This window comes from Cucurbita pepo, chromosome LG20, assembly GCF_002806865.2.
Source record: "Cucurbita pepo subsp. pepo cultivar mu-cu-16 chromosome LG20, ASM280686v2, whole genome shotgun sequence".
NCBI classification, from domain to species: domain Eukaryota; kingdom Viridiplantae; phylum Streptophyta; class Magnoliopsida; order Cucurbitales; family Cucurbitaceae; genus Cucurbita; species Cucurbita pepo.
The window spans coordinates 1,890,175-1,908,862 of record NC_036657.1 but is presented as its reverse complement, the minus strand read 5'-3'; the positions used below and the strand labels follow the sequence as shown (position 1 = coordinate 1,908,862).

General features: G+C 38.9%; 4 protein-coding genes across 7 annotated transcripts in view; all 4 read left to right on the top strand.

The window, feature by feature from the left end:
• The window catches only part of LOC111782662 (probable Ufm1-specific protease), a 5,350-nt gene extending 4,751 nt beyond the window's left edge, over positions 1-599 (top strand). Inside the window, exons 12-13 of the mRNA XM_023663461.1 lie at positions 38-140; positions 236-599. Of these exons, the coding sequence (XP_023519229.1) occupies positions 38-140; positions 236-465 (333 nt within the window). The 3' untranslated portion in view covers positions 466-599. The remainder of the gene's footprint in view (positions 1-37; positions 141-235) is intronic.
• Positions 600-1,044: 445 nt separating this feature from the next.
• Positions 1,045-4,612, top strand: LOC111783386 (pentatricopeptide repeat-containing protein At5g50280, chloroplastic). Its single transcript, XM_023664318.1, has 2 exons — positions 1,045-2,003; positions 3,047-4,612. The coding sequence occupies exons 1-2, from the start codon at positions 1,168-1,170 to the stop codon at positions 4,380-4,382; spliced, it is 2,172 nt and encodes a 723-aa protein (XP_023520086.1). The 5' UTR covers positions 1,045-1,167; the 3' UTR covers positions 4,383-4,612.
• A 1,155-nt stretch (positions 4,613-5,767) lies between these two features.
• LOC111783385 lies at positions 5,768-10,261 on the top strand. 3 transcript variants are annotated; one of them, XM_023664316.1, is made up of 4 exons: positions 5,768-6,066; positions 6,674-6,898; positions 7,421-7,515; positions 7,837-10,261. In XM_023664316.1, exons 2-4 carry the CDS (start codon positions 6,679-6,681, stop codon positions 9,664-9,666), a joined length of 2,145 nt encoding a protein of 714 aa, XP_023520084.1. In that variant the 5' UTR covers positions 5,768-6,066; positions 6,674-6,678; the 3' UTR covers positions 9,667-10,261. The 3 variants fall into 3 exon arrangements, with proteins under 3 accessions (XP_023520084.1, XP_023520083.1, XP_023520085.1); XM_023664315.1 differs by having other exon boundaries at positions 6,658-6,898; XM_023664317.1 differs by lacking the exons at positions 5,768-6,066; positions 6,674-6,898 and adding an exon at positions 7,610-7,720 and having other exon boundaries at positions 7,441-7,515.
• Positions 10,262-11,107: 846 nt separating this feature from the next.
• Positions 11,108-18,340, top strand: LOC111783384 (probable UDP-N-acetylglucosamine--peptide N-acetylglucosaminyltransferase SPINDLY). 2 transcript variants are annotated; one of them, XM_023664312.1, is made up of 11 exons: positions 11,108-11,403; positions 12,383-12,602; positions 14,238-14,330; positions 14,410-14,511; positions 14,632-14,802; positions 14,880-14,968; positions 15,534-15,655; positions 15,861-16,042; positions 16,250-16,534; positions 17,590-17,737; positions 17,830-18,340. In XM_023664312.1, exons 1-11 carry the CDS (start codon positions 11,243-11,245, stop codon positions 18,201-18,203), a joined length of 1,947 nt encoding a protein of 648 aa, XP_023520080.1. In that variant the 5' UTR covers positions 11,108-11,242; the 3' UTR covers positions 18,204-18,340. The 2 variants fall into 2 exon arrangements, with proteins under 2 accessions (XP_023520080.1, XP_023520081.1); XM_023664313.1 differs by lacking the exon at positions 11,108-11,403 and adding an exon at positions 12,070-12,209.
• The last annotated feature ends 348 nt before the right edge of the window (positions 18,341-18,688 follow it).

Here is an 18,688-nt window from a genome sequence, read left to right as displayed (position 1 = left end):
GTAAAAAAAAAAAAAAAAAAATCTGTGGTGTTTATAGGTGAGTTGCAAAATCATAAATGTCAGATCCGGGGCTGAACTTCCCGAAAAATGTAGAGAATTAGCTGCACACTTCGAGAATCAAGGAACTCCAATTATGATTGGTGAGTAATTATCTTTGTAATTGATTAGGTAAAACTGGAATCTTACCTTAAAATTCTCTTGATGATCTTTTCTATTGGGTACTATATGAATACAGGAGGCGGTGTTCTTGCATACACGCTCTTGGGAGTTGATTACAACGAAGCAAGTGGAGATTGTGGGTTCTTAATCCTTGATCCTCATTACACGGGGAGTGATGACATCAAGAAAATTGTGAGTGGGGGTTGGTGTGGATGGAAGAAAGCCGTTGATAGCAAAGGGAAGAACTTCTTCTTACACGATAAGTTCTATAATCTTCTGCTGCCTCAGAGGCCAAACATGGTTTAGTTCATCTGTTGTATTCACAGTACATTATGCTTTCCATTTCCTAAGAATCTCAGGATATATTGATATCAAACTACATGGCACCAAGAGAGAAAAAAAAAAAGTTAGTAATTTAAATTTTTTTGCAAGGATTTTAACTTTTATTTTATTTTAATAAAGTGTAGGGATTTTGATACATCAATTGGAGAGAGGAACATAGTGTCGACATAGTGTCAGTGCAGACATTAGGCCCTAAATGATTGCGTATTACGAGATCTCATTGTCAACATAGTGTCAGTGCAGACATTAGGCCCTAAAGTATCGTGTATTGTGAGATCCCACTATCAACATAGTGTCAATGCGGACATTAGGCCCTAAAGGATCGTGTATTGTGAGATCCACGGGGAATGAGTACAATATTGTGAGATCCCGAGTACAATATTGTGAGATCCACCGAGAATGATCGTGTATTGTGAGATCCACGGGGAATGAGTACAATATTGTGAGATCCCGAGTACAATATTGTGAGATAAAAATTACAATATTACATTTGAATTGTTACAAATAATTCAAAATTAGTATTAAAAATTAAATGAAAATTAAAATGTAAAATTGTGTGAAATTTAGAAGCTTTCATGGCTTGGGCTTGGCTACATACGGAATAGATAGCGTTCCCGCCCTATAAGCTCATCACCGAGCAGCAAGCTATCCGAAGAACAAGCTCCCATGGCTCTTGTACACCAACACCACCTCCCACAGTCATTTCAGTCCATTCGCAAGGCCAATCTCAAACAATCCACTTCTAATTCTTGTTTATTTTTTCAATTCAGTAGTCGGAAGCTTTCCGGCTGCTTATGTGCGACATCTCCAAATCCCATCAGTCAGTCTCCTTCTCCGATTTTCCTCCAATTTCTCGAAGAAGAAGAAGAAGGAGAAGAAGAGGAGGAGGAAGAAGAAGAAGAACCTAAAGAAGTTATTGGAGGAAACACGACGGAAGATTGGAACGATCCATTAGTCAGATTTTTCAAATCCCGGACTTCAACAACGCAAGATCCATTACCCGAAAGCAAATTATCCCTTCAGAAGAACCGCCGTTCGTCTTGGCATCTTGCCTCCGACGTTGAATGTTCCGTTGAAGCTGAAATTGCACCCGATGAAGACAAGAAACAATCCGGTTTGGTGAGTAGGAATTCTAGGGCATTACCGGATGGTGTCGTCGGAGACATTGTGCGAACTGCGAGGAATTTGCCGCTAAATACCACTCTAGGAGAGGCTTTGGGTGATTTTGAAGGAAAAATTGATGAGAAAGAATGTCTGGAGGTGCTGCGCTTGTTGGGTGAGGAGAATCTTGTGGTATGTTGCTTGTATTTCTTTGAATGGATGGGGTTGCAGGAGCCTTCGCTTGTTACACCTCGTGCTTATTCTATTCTCTTTCCATTGTTGGGAAGAGCTGGAATGGGAGATAAAATTATGGTGTTGTTCAAGAACATTCCACTCAAGAAGGAGCTTCAGGATGTTCATGTGTATAATTCTGCAATGTCTGGGCTTATGGTCTGTAAGAGGTATGGACATTGTCCTCTTTCTTTTATGGTTATTAATTTTCTTGCTGTTTAGTTTAGTTCTTTGTCATTTATCTTCCTTTATTGAAGAAAACATTATTGAATTGAGAGCTGTTGAACGACTTATGTTCTCACCATTTTTGAGTGATACAGTTTTCAAAAAATGCCTTGAATTTTGAAAACATTCCTAAAAGATGGGAAACAATGAAACTCATAGGTGGAAGTAATGTTTATAAGTTTAATTTTTGGAACCAAAAGTAAAAAAATCAAATGGTTATGAGAAGGGGCGTAAGTTTGTAAGTTTCTGATGGTTTGCTTGTTAGGGATCACAACATTGTGTTATGTTTTTCTGTAACGGTGTCAAGGCTATACTTGTGAGATATCGCATTAATTGGAGAGGAGAACGAAACATTTCTTATAAGGGTGTGGAAACCTCTACCTAACAAACACGTTTTAAAATCGTGAGACTGACGACGATACGTAACAGGTCAAAACAGACAATATCTACTAGTGGTGGACTTGGATGGTTACAAATGGTATTAGAGTTAGACACCGAGCAATGTGCCAGTGAGGATGCTGGGCCCCCAAGGGGGGTGGATTGTGAGATCCCACATTTGTTGGAGAGGAGAACGAAACATTCCTTATAAGGGTGTGGAAACCTCTCTCTAACAGATGCATCATAAAACCGTGAGGTTGACGATGATACGTAATAGGCCAAAGCATGCAATATCTACTAGCGGTGAACTTGGGGCTGTTAAAACAGTGCTCGTATAATACCCATGGCCCGCCCCCTCAAACCTTTGGTGGCTTCACCCACCCATTGACAGCTTCTAGAGGCAATATGAAGTTTTAGCATGTCATAGCATGTTTTAATGGCTACTTCTTTGCTATTCTTACTGGAATTGAGTATATGGGAACAGTAAACTTCAAACTGGTTAGAGTCGTAGTGTTTTGAGGGAAAATTAGCACTGTTTCTTTATGTCTTTCAAAGTGGTTGTAGAAGCTTCACTTAGATTATCCTTTGATGATCATATTATGATTTTCAGGTATAATGACGCTTGCGAGGTGTACGAGGCCATGGAAACAAACAATGTTAATCCCGATCATGTGACATGTTCTATAATGATTACAGTCATGAGAAAGATCGGTCGCAGTGCGAAGGATTCTTGGGATTACTTCGAGAAAATGAACGAAAAAGGAGTAAAATGGAGTCCAGAAGTTTTGGGTGCTCTGATTAAAGCGTTCTGTGACGAGGGGCTGAAGAGTCAAGCCCTCATCATCCAATTGGAGATGGAGAAGAAAGGGGTTACTTCGAACGCAATCATGTATAACACGATCATGGATGCATTTAGTAAATCAAACCAAATCGAGGAAGCTGAAGGTCTCTTTGCCGAAATGAAAGCCAAAGGAGTGAAACCAACGAGTGCAACTTTTAACATCTTAATGGATGCATACAGCAGGAGGATGCAACCCGAGATTGTCGAGAAGCTTCTGATCGAAATGAAGGACACGGGATTCGAGCCGAATGTGAAGTCATACACTTGCTTGATTAGTGCTTACGGGAGGAAGAAGACAATGAGCGACATGGCTGCAGATGCATTCTTGAGGATGAAAAAGAATGGTATAAGGCCAAATTCTCATTCATATACAGCTCTGACTCATGCTTATTCTGTTAGTGGTTGGCACGAGAAAGCTTACTCGACGTTCGAGAACATGCTGCAAGAAGGTTTAAAGCCTTCCATTGAAACTTACACGACGCTACTCGACGCGTTTAGGCGTGCAGGTGATACCGAGGCATTGATGAAAATCTGGAAGTTAATGATTAGAGAAAAAGTAGCAGGAACGAGAGTAACATTCAACATACTGCTAGATGGGTTTGCAAAACAAGGTCATTATATTGAAGCAAGAGATGTGATATCTGAGTTTAGCAAGATTGGGCTGCAGCCAACCGTTATGACATACAACATGCTGATGAACGCATATGCAAGGGGCGGTCAACATCTAAAGATGCCGCAGCTTCTGCAAGAGATGGCTGCTCGGGAGCTAAAACCTGACTCTGTTACTTACTCGACCATGATTTACGCGTTCGTACGTGTTCGGGATTTCAAACGAGCGTTCTTCTATCACAAGAAGATGGTAAAAAGTGGGCAAGTGCCTGATGTGAAGTCGTATCAGAAACTTCGATCAATTTTGGATGCGAAACTCGATACGAAGAACAGGAAGGATAAGAGTGCCATTTTGGGTATAATGAACAGCAAATTGGGTATGGTGAAAGCTAAGAAGAAGGGCAAGAAAGATGAGTTTTGGAAGAACAAGAGAAAGTATGTGAAAACTCTGAGAGTTTCTCCTAATGAACAAACGAAAGTGGAGACTGGGAGTTGATGAATCGACTCACCCATTTGGGCTTTTCTTGCTTGGATGGCCCATTTATGTTCCATCATGATATGGGCTTAGGAGGCCCAGATTTTGATATGCTTCGTATGGGCCTAGAGCAAAACACAGGCCCAATAGAGAAAAAGAGGATAAAGTCGAATATTGTACATTATGAAAAAGGGTGTAAATTTCAACTGAAAAATGATCTCTAAATTATGGCCATATTTCTTTCTTCCAAATATCTTATTTTCTTTGAGAATTAAAATTTTATTTTGTAAATATCGAGATTCGCTGGGAGTAGATATTGTTCTTTGGGCTTTTCCTTTTGGGCTTCCTCTCAAGGCTTTAAAACGGGGAAGGTTTTCACACCCTTGTAAATGGTGGTTTGTTCTCCTCCCCAACCAATGTGGAACATCACAATCCATCCCCCTTCGGGGCCCAGCGTCTTCGCTGACATTCTTTCCTTTCTCTAATCGATGTGGGGTCGCCCCCAAATCCACCCCCTTTGGGGCCCAGCGTCCTTATTGACACACCACCTTGTGGCTACCCCACATCGTCTGGCACACCGCCTTGTGTCTACCCCCATTCGGGGAATAGTGAGAAGGCTAGCACGTCGTCAGTGTCTGGCTCTGATACCATTTGTAATGACCCAAATCCACCGCTAGTAGATATTATCCTCTTTGGGCTTTTTCTTTGGGCTTCCCCTCAAGACTTTAAAACGCGTCCTCTAGACGGAAGGTTTCCGCACATTGATTTGTTCTTCTCTCCCACCAATGTGGGACATCACATATTTAGTTGATTTATTCATATTTTATTTGAATTATGTTACTCAAATTAAAATTTTTAAAACATCATGGACATATATTGTTTAATATTATGTATTTAAATTATAATTTTGATTAATTTCTGACTAGGTAGATTAATTGATTATATTAATAAAATTTTAGACGTTTTTAATAATCTCTTGATTTTATATTTTGTATTAAAAATTGGCTAACCAATAAAATGCTTTATATGTATTTTGTTTTATCACTAACTAAATTTACCCTAAAAATATATATATTTTCATCCCAACTAAAATAAGATTTAATATTCGGAAATTAAAAAAAAAAAAAAAAAAAGAAATTAAAAGAGATTTTTTATGGGAGTTGAAAAAAGCTTAGCCATATATAGAGAAATTGGATGAAAAAAGAAAAAAAGAATTATAAAAAAGGAGTCTGGACCGGTTAGCGCACATAACTGTACAACCGGTAATTGGGTAAAGCAAAGCTGCCACGTGGACACCCTCACCCAAGGATAAACCCAAAATTCCTTCCTTGGTGACGTGTACTTTTAACTGAAAACTTCGTATAAATACCCCTTTCGCCCCACTGCGGTATTTGCCCTCATTTGTTTTTTTTTTTTTTTTCCTTTTTCCGGTTTTCTTTTTCGCTCTCTTTCTCAGACTCTCAACCGGCAAGAACAAGCAGACAAATTCGGATCGGGGTCCGATAATCCGGCGTCTTTCTGATCTAGGGTTTTCCCTTTCCTTTCACATTCCAATTTGTTCTTGATATTCACTCTCCGTTGCTGTGATTTGGAGTTCCGATTCGTGTCTCCTGTCTTGGCTCGAGATCCGGGCCAAGCACAGAAGAATACCACTCCTACAAGTGTTTTCTTTCGGTTCATTGCGTCTCCCAGTGCTCGCCGATAGGTTCTCTCTCTCTCTCTCTCTCTCTCTCTCTCACGCGTGTGCGCTTTTGTGTGTTTGATGTTGACTGTTTCTTTTATTTATTTGTTTGGGAGGAACTGGAAGAATGGAGGATGCAGTGATTGTTTTTTTCTTTTTCCCTTAGTTGGAACTTTGTAATTATGAATCTTGTGGAAATGAAGTGGCCGTTGCTTCATAGGTTTAGTTTATGTATTTTATTTTGAACTTCGTTCATCCTCCGTTTCTCAGTTGTCCAAGGTTTAATTTCAATCTGTTGTGTGTGAATCCATATTTGTGTGTGTGGACGCGGTCTTGGGGGCGCATACTTCTGTTTCTTGGGAATCTTCCTTTTTTTTTTTTTTTTCCCTTTTTTCTAATCGAATTTTTATTTAATAGATTTCTACTCAGTTTGTGGTGTGCTTTTGGTTACTATATCGTACCATCTGGGTAGGATGCATTTTTATTTTTTAGCATGAGACGGATGTAGAGGTGAAGCCGTTTATATAAATGCATATTTTAATCATCGACTTTATTTTTCAATTTTTGCTGTATGTATGTGCATTTTTTCCCCTCTGAATTATAATTAACATGTAGGTACCCGCATCTCCAGCATAAATGGCCTCGAATGAAGGATTTCTGACTGAAGAGCAGCGGGAAGTGCTGAAAATAGCAACTCAGAATGTGGATATTTTATCATCCTCTCCAAATTCTCCCAAAAGCTCACTTCCTGAATATCGTATAAAAGCCCCTTCTGGTGGGAACGTCCCGGCACCTGGAGCTAATGTGAAGCACGTGTGTAGATCTAACTCTGGGAAGTATATTAGGGTGAAAAAGGGTGAGTTCATCTGACATTATTGTAGTCTTGATTTATGTATTTGAATTGATACTGAATGTCGAAGTACATATTTTTGCTGTTCTGAATGTTTTATATAATTATTTGATATGATTTTTAACTGTATCAGTTTCTTTTTATCCTTACACATTGTTAGGATATTTCTGCAGTTTACAGTTAAAATCATGATTATTAGAACTTGACGATTAATGCTTTTGTGTGCATGATTTCATTAATACAAAAAAGAAAACATAAAAGAAATATAATGCAGATTGCTTCCAAGTCTGCTTTCCCACCCATAGAATTTAAATCTATTTTCAGCCTTGCCTGTGAAACATTTCCCTTCGCCTTTCTCCTTAGCCATCTTCATTTTCATTTCTGGTTCTGTAGTGAACAATCCAATGGTTTTGAAATCTTACCTTGTTAAATTATATACACGAGACTATTTCTATTTTTAGATGTAATTTAAGCAGCTTAACCTGTTCTTACTGTTTTAACCACTAGTGTATATACTGTTGTTAGCAGATGGGGCTGGTGGAAAGGGCACCTGGGGTAAATTGCTTGACACTGATGATGATTCTCATACTGACAGAAATGATCCTAACTATGACAGTGGCGAGGTAATAACAATATTGAGTTGGACTTCATTTTCTGATATTGTGTATGATTGCCCAATATAACGCATATGCACGTCTGTCCTATGATGAACCTAAGTCCCAGAGAAAATAGCATACCCAATTATTAAGGTTTGAGGTACGATGGTCGCAACTTGTGATGCTAATGGTACTTGCACGATTGCCCATGTACTGCCTAACATATGGACTGGTAATAGTACACACGCTAGTGGAATTGTATTTGGTGGATTGAGATTGATGGAGAAGCTTTTAATTTATTATTCTTTCCAAACCTAAATGTTTGTATTGACATTTCCTCTTTAATAGGAACGATATCAACTTGTTGGGTCGACTGCATCAGATCCCTTAGATAATTATAAGAAATCTGTTGTATCTATTATAGAGGAATACTTTAGCACTGGTGACGTGGAATTGGCTGCATTTGATCTTGGAGATCTAGGCTCAAGTAACTATCATCCTTACTTTATTAAACGGCTAGTATCTATGGCAATGGACAGACATGATAAGGAGAAGGAAATGGCTTCAGTTCTGCTATCAGCTTTGTATGCCGATGTTATCTGTCCTGCCCATATAAGAGATGGATTTTTTATGTTACTTGAATCTGCTGATGATCTTGCTGTCGATATACCAGATGCAGCTGATATCCTTGCTTTGTTCTTAGCTCGTGCTGTAGTTGATGACATACTTCCCTTAGCATTTCTAGCCAGGGCAAGGAAGGCATTGTTGGAACCATCCAAAGGAACTCAGGCTATCCAAACTGCCGAGAAGAGCTATCTCTCTGCTCCACATCATGCCGAACTTGTGGAGAAAAAATGGGGAGGCAGCACACATTTTACAGTTGAGGAAGTGAAGAAAAAGATAGCATATCTCTTAAGGGAATATGTTGAGAATGGAGATACCATCGAGGCTTGCAGATGCATAAGGCAGTTAAGCGTTTCATTCTTTCATCATGAGGTTGTGAAGAGGGCTTTGATTCTTGCCATGGAGATCCGAAAAGCAGAACCCCTGATTCTGAAGCTTCTGAATGAAGCTGCTGAAGAAGGTCTGATAAGCTCAAGTCAAATGATTAAGGGGTTTTCTAGGCTGGCGGAGAGCCTTGACGACCTTGCTCTTGATATACCATTGGCAAAATCGTTGTTTGAATCGTTGGTCCCGAGGGCCATATCTGAAGGGTGGCTCGATGCTTCCTTCATGAAATCTTCGGATGAAGATATAGATGTTGGATCTACAGATGAAAAGTTGAGGCGCTATAAGGAAGAGGTTGTAACTATAATTCATGAATATTTTCTTTCAGATGACATTCCTGAATTAATAAGAAGCCTAGAAGATCTTGGTGCACCCGAGTATAATCCAATCTTTTTGAAGAGGCTGATTACACTTGCAATGGATAGGAAAAACAGAGAAAAAGAAATGGCTTCAGTGCTCCTTTCAGTTCTTCACATTGAGATATTTTCTACAGAGGATATAGTCAATGGTTTTGTAATGCTACTTGAGTCTGCAGAAGATACAGCCCTAGACATTTTGGATGCATCAAATGAGCTTGCTCTCTTTCTAGCCAGAGCTGTGATTGACGACGTCTTGGCTCCTCTAAATCTCGAGGATATCGCTTGTAGGTTGATCCCAAATTGTACAGGTAGTGAAACTGTTCGAATGGCCCGGTCATTAATTGCAGCTCGGCACGCTGGTGAGCGGCTTTTACGATGCTGGGGTGGTGGAACTGGCTGGGCAGTAGAGGATGCAAAGGACAAGATTCAGAAGCTCTTAGAGGAGTACGAAAGTGGAGGAGTTGTGAGTGAAGCTCTTCAGTGCATCCGTGATCTAGGGATGCCTTTCTTCAACCATGAGGTTGTGAAGAAGGCATTGGTTATGGCCATGGAGAAGAAGAACGACAGGATTCTAGATCTTCTACAGGAATGCTTCAATGTTGGTCTGATCACCATCAACCAGATGACCAAAGGCTTCTCTAGGATCAAAGACAGCCTCGACGATCTCGCACTCGACATTCCAAATGCAAGCAAGAAATTCACTTCCTATGTGGAGCACGCCCAAAAGAAAGGATGGCTTTTACCATCCTCCTCCTTCGGATCATCTGGTGATGCAGCAGATTCTTCAGTGCTCTTGGCTGCAGCTTCCTGAGGGAAAAGAACAGAGTTTTAGATTGTTAAATCTCTTCTACACCGTTTCGAAGCGCCACGAGCTCTCCTCTGCTGCCTGCTTTGACTCATCTTAAGGTAGAATAGTAGATCAGATAATGATGATGGGATCTTTTCCTTCCTTACTTCTTCCTCCTCGTGATGATGGTCTTACTTTAGCAGAGGCCTGATAAGGAGATAATAAATATGATGATCCTTTGCCATTGTATAAAAATCTCGGCTTCTGCTTCTTTTTTTTCTCCTTTTTTCTTCACTGTTCTTCAGAACTTTAGGGGTAAGTGTTGTGATATGATGTTGTTTAGACAGGATCTTTTATATCCATAATATGCTCTTCTGCTGCTGCTGCTGCTTCGCACAACATGGAAACAAAGGGTTGATGGTGGTGGACAGTACTTTTCACTAAATCATTACTAATTTTCTTCTCGTGCTTTTTTTCTTCTCTTTTGTTTATTTTTGTATTAGGCCTTTCAATTACGGGCATGCTTTTTCTTCCATGTAAATGCCCTTTTTTGTTTGGTCCTCGAGATTGAGTTCACAGAGTTATGGAGATTTAATCTACTTTTCTTCGGGTTTCATCTTTATTCTTAATTCATTAGATCAATTCATTAGATCATCGACTAAGTTACATTTTTAATGAACTTCTACATTCTAAAATTGTAAATTAGGAGTCGAGATTCGATTAAGGGGAGGCGCATTTTGTTCGAGGGGAGGTGTTAGATGATGAAAGTCCTACCTCGGCTAATATAGGGAATGATCATGAGTTTATAATCAAGGAATACTCTCTCCATTGGTACGAGACCTTTTGGGGGAAGCCCAAAGCAAAATCATGAGATGTTGACGCATTTTGTTCGAAGGGAGGTGAAGGAAAACTCTCTATTGGTACGAGATCTTTTGGGAAAGCTCAAAGCAAAGTCATGAGAGCTCATGCTCAAAGTGGATAATATCATACTATTGTGGAGAGTCGTATGTCTTAATGTCATGATTTGTGATGTAATTTATTTAAGTTTTTGGTATTTAATACTTAGATGGTATGAGAAAATATAAATAAATTGAGCTGTGAACCTTATTTCAGTCATCAGGTTGACCTAACAATGTTTATTTGGACAACTTGATCGACATTTTTCGATTTCAAAAAAATTAACTCGATCCTAGCTACAAACAACCAAACAACCCTTGTTTGGATTGAATGATCAGATGGTTCGTGTTCTATGAACATGTGTCTAAACAACCAACTCTAGCTACGAACAATTTTTATAGTTTGGGTTGAATGATCATATGTTTGAATTGTATGAACACTCCGGTTACTCGACAAAAGGGGAAAAAATAATAATAAAGAAATTCTTAACCACGTCACCTTAATTTTTTCTTTAATCCTGCGTTAAAATTACACCAAAAATGTCAGCAAGCGTAAGTCGGTGCAGGTTGTTTCCGCATCCAAACAGCGGCTAAGCAATCCGCGCAACCAAACAAGGGTCTTCTTCTTTCATTCTTTACTTCTTTCGCGTCGACGGTCGCGCCACAAAGTCTTTAAGCGCCGAAAAGCTCCAGCTGCTCCCAAAATGCCTCTCAAGACAGAACATGGAGCATCGGACAGCTCCCTCGACGAGCACTCGAAGGCGGCCCATTCTTCTAAAGTCGTTGTTCTTGCTGACCTCAATGTTGATCCTCCAGAAATGGACGACGACAGTTCCGTTCACGTTTCAGCTTCGACTATCTCTAGGTTACTTTCTTTTTTATACTCTGTCTACTTTTTTAATCGAATTTGGAAATTTTTGGTAGCGTTTACCCCTTTTGGTACATAAAATTTCCTTGCTAGGGAGTCCTGGTTTTAATTGTGGTCTATTTACTCTTGAAGAACCAAAATTGTACCGGCAAACTGTTGAGCGGTTTGTTTCTTGTTTTTCGATCGAGAGTAGTTAAGGTTCTGTTAACAGTCTAATTAAAACTAGAAAAACATAGTACAAAATAAGTTGCTGACCTTCTTGCTAATGATTCGGAGGTACTTTGAGAAAGTGTATTCGTCCTTACCTGCTAATCAAATTATCTTTTAAAGTTGGATTTCTGTAATGGATGTTGTGAATTGTGAATCAAGGCTTATGAAACGAAGAAAATGTGTCAAAATAATGCTTCATCGACTGTCTTTGTTTTGATCAGCAAGGTACCGCATGAACTCATTAGTACTGTTATTTTGGATGGAACATGCATTCCACCCAAAACCATGTAAAATTGGAGGGAGCACTAGTTACTAGGAGTTCAAACCCAAACATGAGATCAGCTGGATAACGAGTTATCTTACTAGACATGACAAAAGATTAAGATAATTGCAGAAGTCACTGTAATCAAGAAGCTCAAAAGGCTCTCATTGTTTAAAATTTTCTTGCAAACCTCATCAAAATTCCTTTCAGTGAAACGTCCTAAAATCTTCCCCTCCATTAAACCCCAAACAAAAAGGTTAAAGACAGTGTGACGGCATATGATCTTAAGCCTCTTCGTGAGGTTCAGCTGTATCATTAGGGGCCCTCCAAGGTAAGGCAAAATACCAAATTTGGGAACTGAAATATAATCAAGGTTTTTTACTTTCTTTGTCCCAGAAAAAGGTCCATTTTAGGGTTTGAGGTTTTCCTATTGGTTAGTACCTACTCAAAATTATTGTAATAAATTTTTGTGGCTTCTTGTTAAAAATAAGCGTGTGATTTTAGGTTATCTGTGGATGAGAGCAATCAAGACAAAACTGTGGCAATTTGCAAGGATACTAATACAATGGAAGTTGAAGGTAGACATGTAAGCAAAATAGGGAAGTGCCGTTCAAGAAACAATAAGGTAGAGTACTCTCTTGATTCTGCAGCTGATGCAGATGGTGATCAACATGGTCAAGGTGTTTCAACTTCACGCGAAGAAAAAGTCAGCAGCCTCAAAACTGTGAGTTTTGTCAACATTTGGTTTTCTTCTCATTTTAACCTTTGTTTTCTGTATATCACCTGCTTCCTTTGCTGTTGTATTTCCTGCATCTTCGATATGATGCATTCTATTGCTTGCCATGTGAAAAGGTGGTTTCAAAAATCTTGTGTGCATGTAAACCTTGTAAGAACGGCCAGCTATTTCTTAACTTAAGACCTCTATCAGACAAGTTTACATCTAATTTTTGCATGCATATAATTTTTTTGGCTCATGGGCTGCTTCTTTCGAATTGTACGACTAAAATTATGTTTTGGTTTGTGAGCTGGGGAAAATCAGATTTTTGGATGGTTAATGGGGGCGCCCTTTTTCTTTCCCATATTTCAGACTTGTCCTTTTGGATGGTAAGTAGTTTTCTTTAAGACGTATCACAGGATAAAGGTAAAGACACAGGCCACTGCTGCCAAAGGTCAAAGAGATTGAAATACCAATAATAACAGTCACCATGTAGTTTGATCCCTTTGTTCTTTCAGCAGTTTGTTTGATCTGGGTTTTGTCCAGGGTTTTTTTGTGGCAGGTTTTGTTATATTTCCTTCATATCTTTTTATTTCTCAAGAAGATGCCTTATCGTTTCAAGGTTTGGTTTTGGTCTTGTTGGTCTGGTTACTGGGTTTTCTCTGGCTTTTCATGGATCTTCCTTTTTCCTTTTTGGTTGGCGTGTTTGGTGTGGTGGGCGCAGCATGTTATGGGACTTTTCTGTCTCATATTGGTGGTTTTAGCTTGTTGCAAATTCTGGAGTTCGTTTTTGTTTGGATTTAAAGCATCTTTGCAAGAAATTTTCTCCTTTGGTTGGATCGCCTTGAAACTGTTAAGTTTGCAGTCTGATTTTTTTTGGCAAGCATTTTTGGTAGAAGCTATTTTAGGGGCTTATTGTCTTAAGCTGGTGGATTTTTGCATCTTTGGGAGTTTTTTTTGGAGCTTTGTTTGCGAATCTTGCAAGTTTCTTCTGCAGGATATTTGTTTATTTTGGAATGTTTTTTCTTTCTTCTACGTGGAGTTTGTATCTTTTGAATTTTAGTATCTTTTTTTATTTTATTTTATTTTTAAAAGACGATTGCTTATGCAGTTTGATCTCCTGAAGGATCAGTGTACGGAGTGTTAACTTTTTTTGATTAACTTAAATGATGGAAAACTCTTGGTCTCTCTTCTTTGCCCTGCAATTTGGATACATGTATTATTTGAATCCTTGACTCTTTCTCTGGCTGGTCATTCAGGTAGGTTCTTACAAATCTTGTTTTTTCCTTTCTCAGTGAACATGGGGAATATTTATTCTTAACTTCATAATAGATTTTGTTTAAGTATGCCCTTGTAGCTTCTTTTAGGTAAATCTTTCTCTGTCTGATTTTGTTGATGAAATTGTTCCAAATAAAAATGTATTGTTGCACTTGGGTATCCTTTTCTCTTGCAGAAATTCAATCAAATTGTGTATTTATAGTCTTCTATGTTATCCATTTGTTTTCAAAGCTTCGCTTAAATGTTGAAGCTTATTCTGTATTCAATACATACATCCACGGCCACATCTCACTCCCCTCACCCCACAACCAAGTACTCAGGATGTGACTTCTTATTTACCTTGATTATTGGAATGCCTGCCTGTAGGGGTTAGTTCATGTAGCAAGAAAGATGCCAAAAAATGCTCACGCTCATTTCATTCTTGGCCTAATGTATCAGAGGTTGGGCCAGCCACAAAAGGTAGCTTGGCTTGCACACCATACTTGTTTTGGTTAATTTTCTTGTTCTATTATTAATTAAAACTGTGGTACTCTTTCAGGCTGTTTCAGCATATGAGAAGGCAGAGGAAATCTTACTCCAAAGTGATGTTGAGATTCACAGGCCAGAGTTGCTCTCATTGGTCCAAACTCATCATGCACAGGTTACATTTTATATCCATGTTCAACCTTACCTCTCTCCTCTTACGGTATACTTCGTCTCTATTTGTAAATAATAGATATTACCAACCTGATTATGCTCACCTGTTCTATGAACTGTCTAGTGTCTCCTTCTAGAAAGTGCAGCAGGGGATAATAGTTCAGACAAAGAACTTGATCAAGAGGAGCTTGACGAGATTCTTTCTAAACTTAAGCATTCAATTCAATCTGATGTTAGACAGGCAGCTATGTGGAATACCCTAGGCTTGATACTTCTTTCTACTGGTCGAGTGAAGGTGCATGTTTATTACTATTCACTTCCGTGGTTGCTCTCCTTTTAGAAACTAATGTGGACTCATGTTAATATGTCCAGAGTGCCCTTTCAGTGTTATCATCCCTGTTGGCCATTGTCCCTAACAACTATGATTGCCTTGGAAACCTTGGAATTGCTTATCTTCAAAGGTATATCAACAATCGTCCATGCTTGTCTGAAATCTAACTTTCATGCGTCTCTTCAGGTTTTTCTAACTTCAGTTCCAGTAAATGTTGAGGAGTTAGGGAACCAATACTAGAACTTGAAAAAATAAGCAACTGAAGGCAGTATACTCGACAAAATTGATTTGTACACCAATAAACATTAGTGATGATGCAAATGAGATAATCATGGAATTAATGCTAAAACCCATTGCTTCGTTAAAGTTAATATATGCATGTTCAATTGACAATTCTCGAATTACGCAGAAGGTCCTAAGCTTTCTTTATAGTCAGGCATGCTTCTTACTTCCAATTTTTTCCCTAAGAAATACAGTATCCTTACTGGCTTTGCACATAACAATTATCCTATGGCTATTTGTTAATTGGATAATTTTGAGTACTTTCGATGCTGTGCATGTATAATCACTTGTATGCCTTTTTGCATGTCCTGTCATTGTCGATAGTTAGTACAAGAAGTTCAGGCCTTGAGAATGTGCCAATTGGATTAATGCTATCATACTAAGTACATGCTACTGTTGGATATATGTTGTAGTGGAAACATGGAACTATCAGAAAAATGTTTTCAAGAATTGATCCTGAAAGATCAAAATCATCCTGCTGCTCTCATCAACTATGCTGCTTTTCTCTTGTGCAAGTATGGTTCTACTGTTGTAGGTATGTGCTTGAGGTGGTTTGTTTGTTTGTTAGAGAATTTACTTATGAAAAGGACATTGTTGTCGTTTTCCCTCTTATTTTGTAAATATTTTGAATGGGTTCGGTCATCACCTTTTTCTTTCCCCTTTTTTGGCCTACTTATTAGAACCTTAATTAGTTTGTGTTTCCCCATACGCAAAAAGTACTCATTCTTCTAAATTTTAAGGTGCTGGAGCAAATGCTGGTGAAGGTGGTGTTGATGAGAAGGTTGTAGGTATGAATGTTGCAAAGGAATGTTTGCTAGCGACTCTAAAGGTAGATCCAAAAGCAGCACATGCCTGGGCAAATCTTGCTAATGTGTATTTTGTGACTGGGGACCACAGAAGTTCTGCCAAGTGCTTGGAGAAGGTGCTCATGGATCTCTATTCTTTGGGATAAGGTTTTCTTCTCATGTCGTCTAGTTTTGTGGAAAAGATGGGATATTCAGTCTTTACCGGAAACCTTTGTAGAACTTTACCTTGTGTATGCATGGCTGTATGAATTCATTAATAGAAGGGTCTTGATGTTTTGGCCTCAAATTAGCTAATTCTCTCTCCTCTTGTAAATACCCAACAGGTAGCAAAACTGGAGCCAAATTGCATGGCTATGAGATATTCTGTTGCTATGCACCGGCTTAAGGATGCAGAAAGGTCTCAAGATCGTAGTGAGCAGCTCTCCTGGGCTGGAAATGAAATGGCCTCAATTATTAGAGATGGAGATGGCTTGACAATCGATCATCCTGTAGCATGGGCTGGGCTTTCCATGGTTCACAAGGCTCAGCATGAGATTGCTTCTGGATTTCGTACAGATCAAAGTGAACTGAGAGAAGTGGAAGAACACGCCGTCTACAGTTTATATCAGGTATCAATCTCTGGTTCTGAACGTATCTTTTGTCTAACCAAGCTACTAGAAAGTATGCTTATAATCATGCTTGGCCCTAAATTATCATTTGGTCTATGTTGGAACGGAAGCTGACAATATTTATTCGGTACGATATTGATGGTGATTGGACTTTTGAAGATCTCTTGTATGCTAATTATCATTTGGAAATCCCCATTTTGATAGCCTTGACTATTCTTTAATGAAAGATACAGCCTTAGCTTTGTTGTTGGTCCCCAATCGTCCACCTTGACCCATACAAGTGTTTTAGAAACACAATTTTTTTTATAAGCTCTTAGTCGGCTATCGAATTTTTATTCTTTTTATAACGTATAGCTTTTCGTCTTACCAAAAGGCTTTTGAAGGAATGAAAACCAAGGACTTCGTATCCATTCATTTCAATGTGGTTTCATGTTGTTCAACTATGAGATCCCACGTCGATTGGAGAGGGGAACAAAACATTTCTTATAAAGGTGTGGAAACCTCTCATTATCAGACGTGTTTTAAAACTGTGAGGCTGACAGCGATACGTAACAAACCAAAGCGAATAATATCAACTAGCGGTGAGCTTGAGCCGTTACAAATGATTTTAAAGCCAGACACCAAGCGGTGTGCCAGCGACGACGCCGGGCCTCTAAGGGGGGTGGATTGTGAGATCCACATCGGTTGGAGAGAGGAACGAAACATTTTTTATAAGGGTGTGGAAACCTCTCCATAGCAGATGCGTTTTAAAACTGTGAGGCTGACGGCAGTACGTAATGGGCCAAAGTAGACAATATTTACTAGCGGTGGGCTTAGGCTGTTACATCAACTGCCGAGTACTTGGATCACAACTTTTGTTATTTCCAGCTCTATGAATCTAGTTTTTTGGAATAATACAAGGAGCAAAGCAGCCTACTGATAGGAAAATTACATTTTTGTGGCAAATCTTTATACATTGTTTTAATTTTGAAAGTCTACAATAATATATTTCCATCTTCTATTATTGATGTTCTTGTTAGATTGATGGTGGGTATTGCGTTACTCTTAACCTATAGGGAATAGCTGAGGACCCAGATGATGCTGTTCAGTGGCATCAATTCGGCCTCCACAGTCTCTGTACACGAGAATTTAAAACATCACAAAGATACCTCAAAGCTGCAATTGCTCGCTTTAAGAACTGTAGCTATGCATGGTCAAACCTAGGTATGTCAATACAATTTAACGTCGATTTTAGTAAATCTCTTGGATCTCCGTCTCTCATTAGTCAATCGTGTTCCATATTTTTGTATCGTTAGGTATCTCGTTGCAACTCTCAGACAACCCGACACAGGCCGAAGAAGTATACAAGAAAGCTTTGTCATTGGTGGCCACAGAACAAGCACATTCCGTATTTTGCAACCTCGGAAATCTGTATCGACAGCAAAAACAGTATGAACGTGCCAAAGCTATGTTCTCAAAGTCTCTGGAACTGCAACCTGGTTATGCTCCTGCATTTAACAATCTAGGATTAGTGTTTATTGCAGAGGGTCGATGGGAGGAGGCTAAGTATTGTTTTGAGAAAGCTCTTGAGGCTGATCCATTGCTCGATTCAGCTAAGTCGAATTTGATTAAAACAGTAGCGGTATCTCGATTATGTAATAGCTTATCATCGTGTCGTGTTAAAGATTGAAACCTTTGCCATTGGCTTCATCCTCATTAGATTAGGATGTAGAATATACATGATATTTCTTACAAGGAAATGTAAAAGCAGCATTTACTGAATGAAGATGCTTCCTGGATATATCTCCCCAGGCTGTACTTCCTTGATGGGAACCAATGTGTTCATCAGGACCATTGGTTCAGTTAGGTTAGTTTCTAATATATTTGATTCTCACTCGCAAACTCTTCGGTTCTATAGTTCATAAAACTTAGGTTCTCGTCTCTTCGGTTCTATAGTTCATAAAACTTAGGTTCTCTTCTGTACCTGATTGTGGTTAGGACCTGATTGTGGTTAGGATGAATTCCTGAATTTTGAAGTTTGCGTATATCTAATGTTTAAATTTCAAAATTACTGGTTCAAAATTTTATCATAAATTTTGAATTTAAAAATTCAAACACCAAAAATAAAAAATAAGTAAATTTTTTGGAGTTACCTAATAGCTATGAGGTAATTTT

Excerpts from the sequence above, each read along its gene's own strand:
- LOC111783386 (XM_023664318.1), top strand. The coding sequence starts at position 1,168 with ATGGCTCTTGTACACCAACACCACCTCCCACAGTCATTTCAGTCCATT. Across the intron at positions 2,004-3,046 it reads GGGCTTATGGTCTGTAAGAG|GTATAATGACGCTTGCGAGG; the intron begins GTATGGACATTG and ends TATGATTTTCAG.
- LOC111783385 (XM_023664316.1), top strand. The coding sequence starts at position 6,679 with ATGGCCTCGAATGAAGGATTTCTGACTGAAGAGCAGCGGGAAGTGCTG. Across the intron at positions 6,899-7,420 it reads GTATATTAGGGTGAAAAAGG|ATGGGGCTGGTGGAAAGGGC; the intron begins GTGAGTTCATCT and ends TGTTGTTAGCAG. Across the intron at positions 7,516-7,836 it reads CTAACTATGACAGTGGCGAG|GAACGATATCAACTTGTTGG; the intron begins GTAATAACAATA and ends CCTCTTTAATAG.
- LOC111783384 (XM_023664312.1), top strand. The coding sequence starts at position 11,243 with ATGCCTCTCAAGACAGAACATGGAGCATCGGACAGCTCCCTCGACGAG. Across the intron at positions 15,656-15,860 it reads GTATGGTTCTACTGTTGTAG|GTGCTGGAGCAAATGCTGGT; the intron begins GTATGTGCTTGA and ends CTAAATTTTAAG. Across the intron at positions 16,043-16,249 it reads CTGCCAAGTGCTTGGAGAAG|GTAGCAAAACTGGAGCCAAA; the intron begins GTGCTCATGGAT and ends AATACCCAACAG.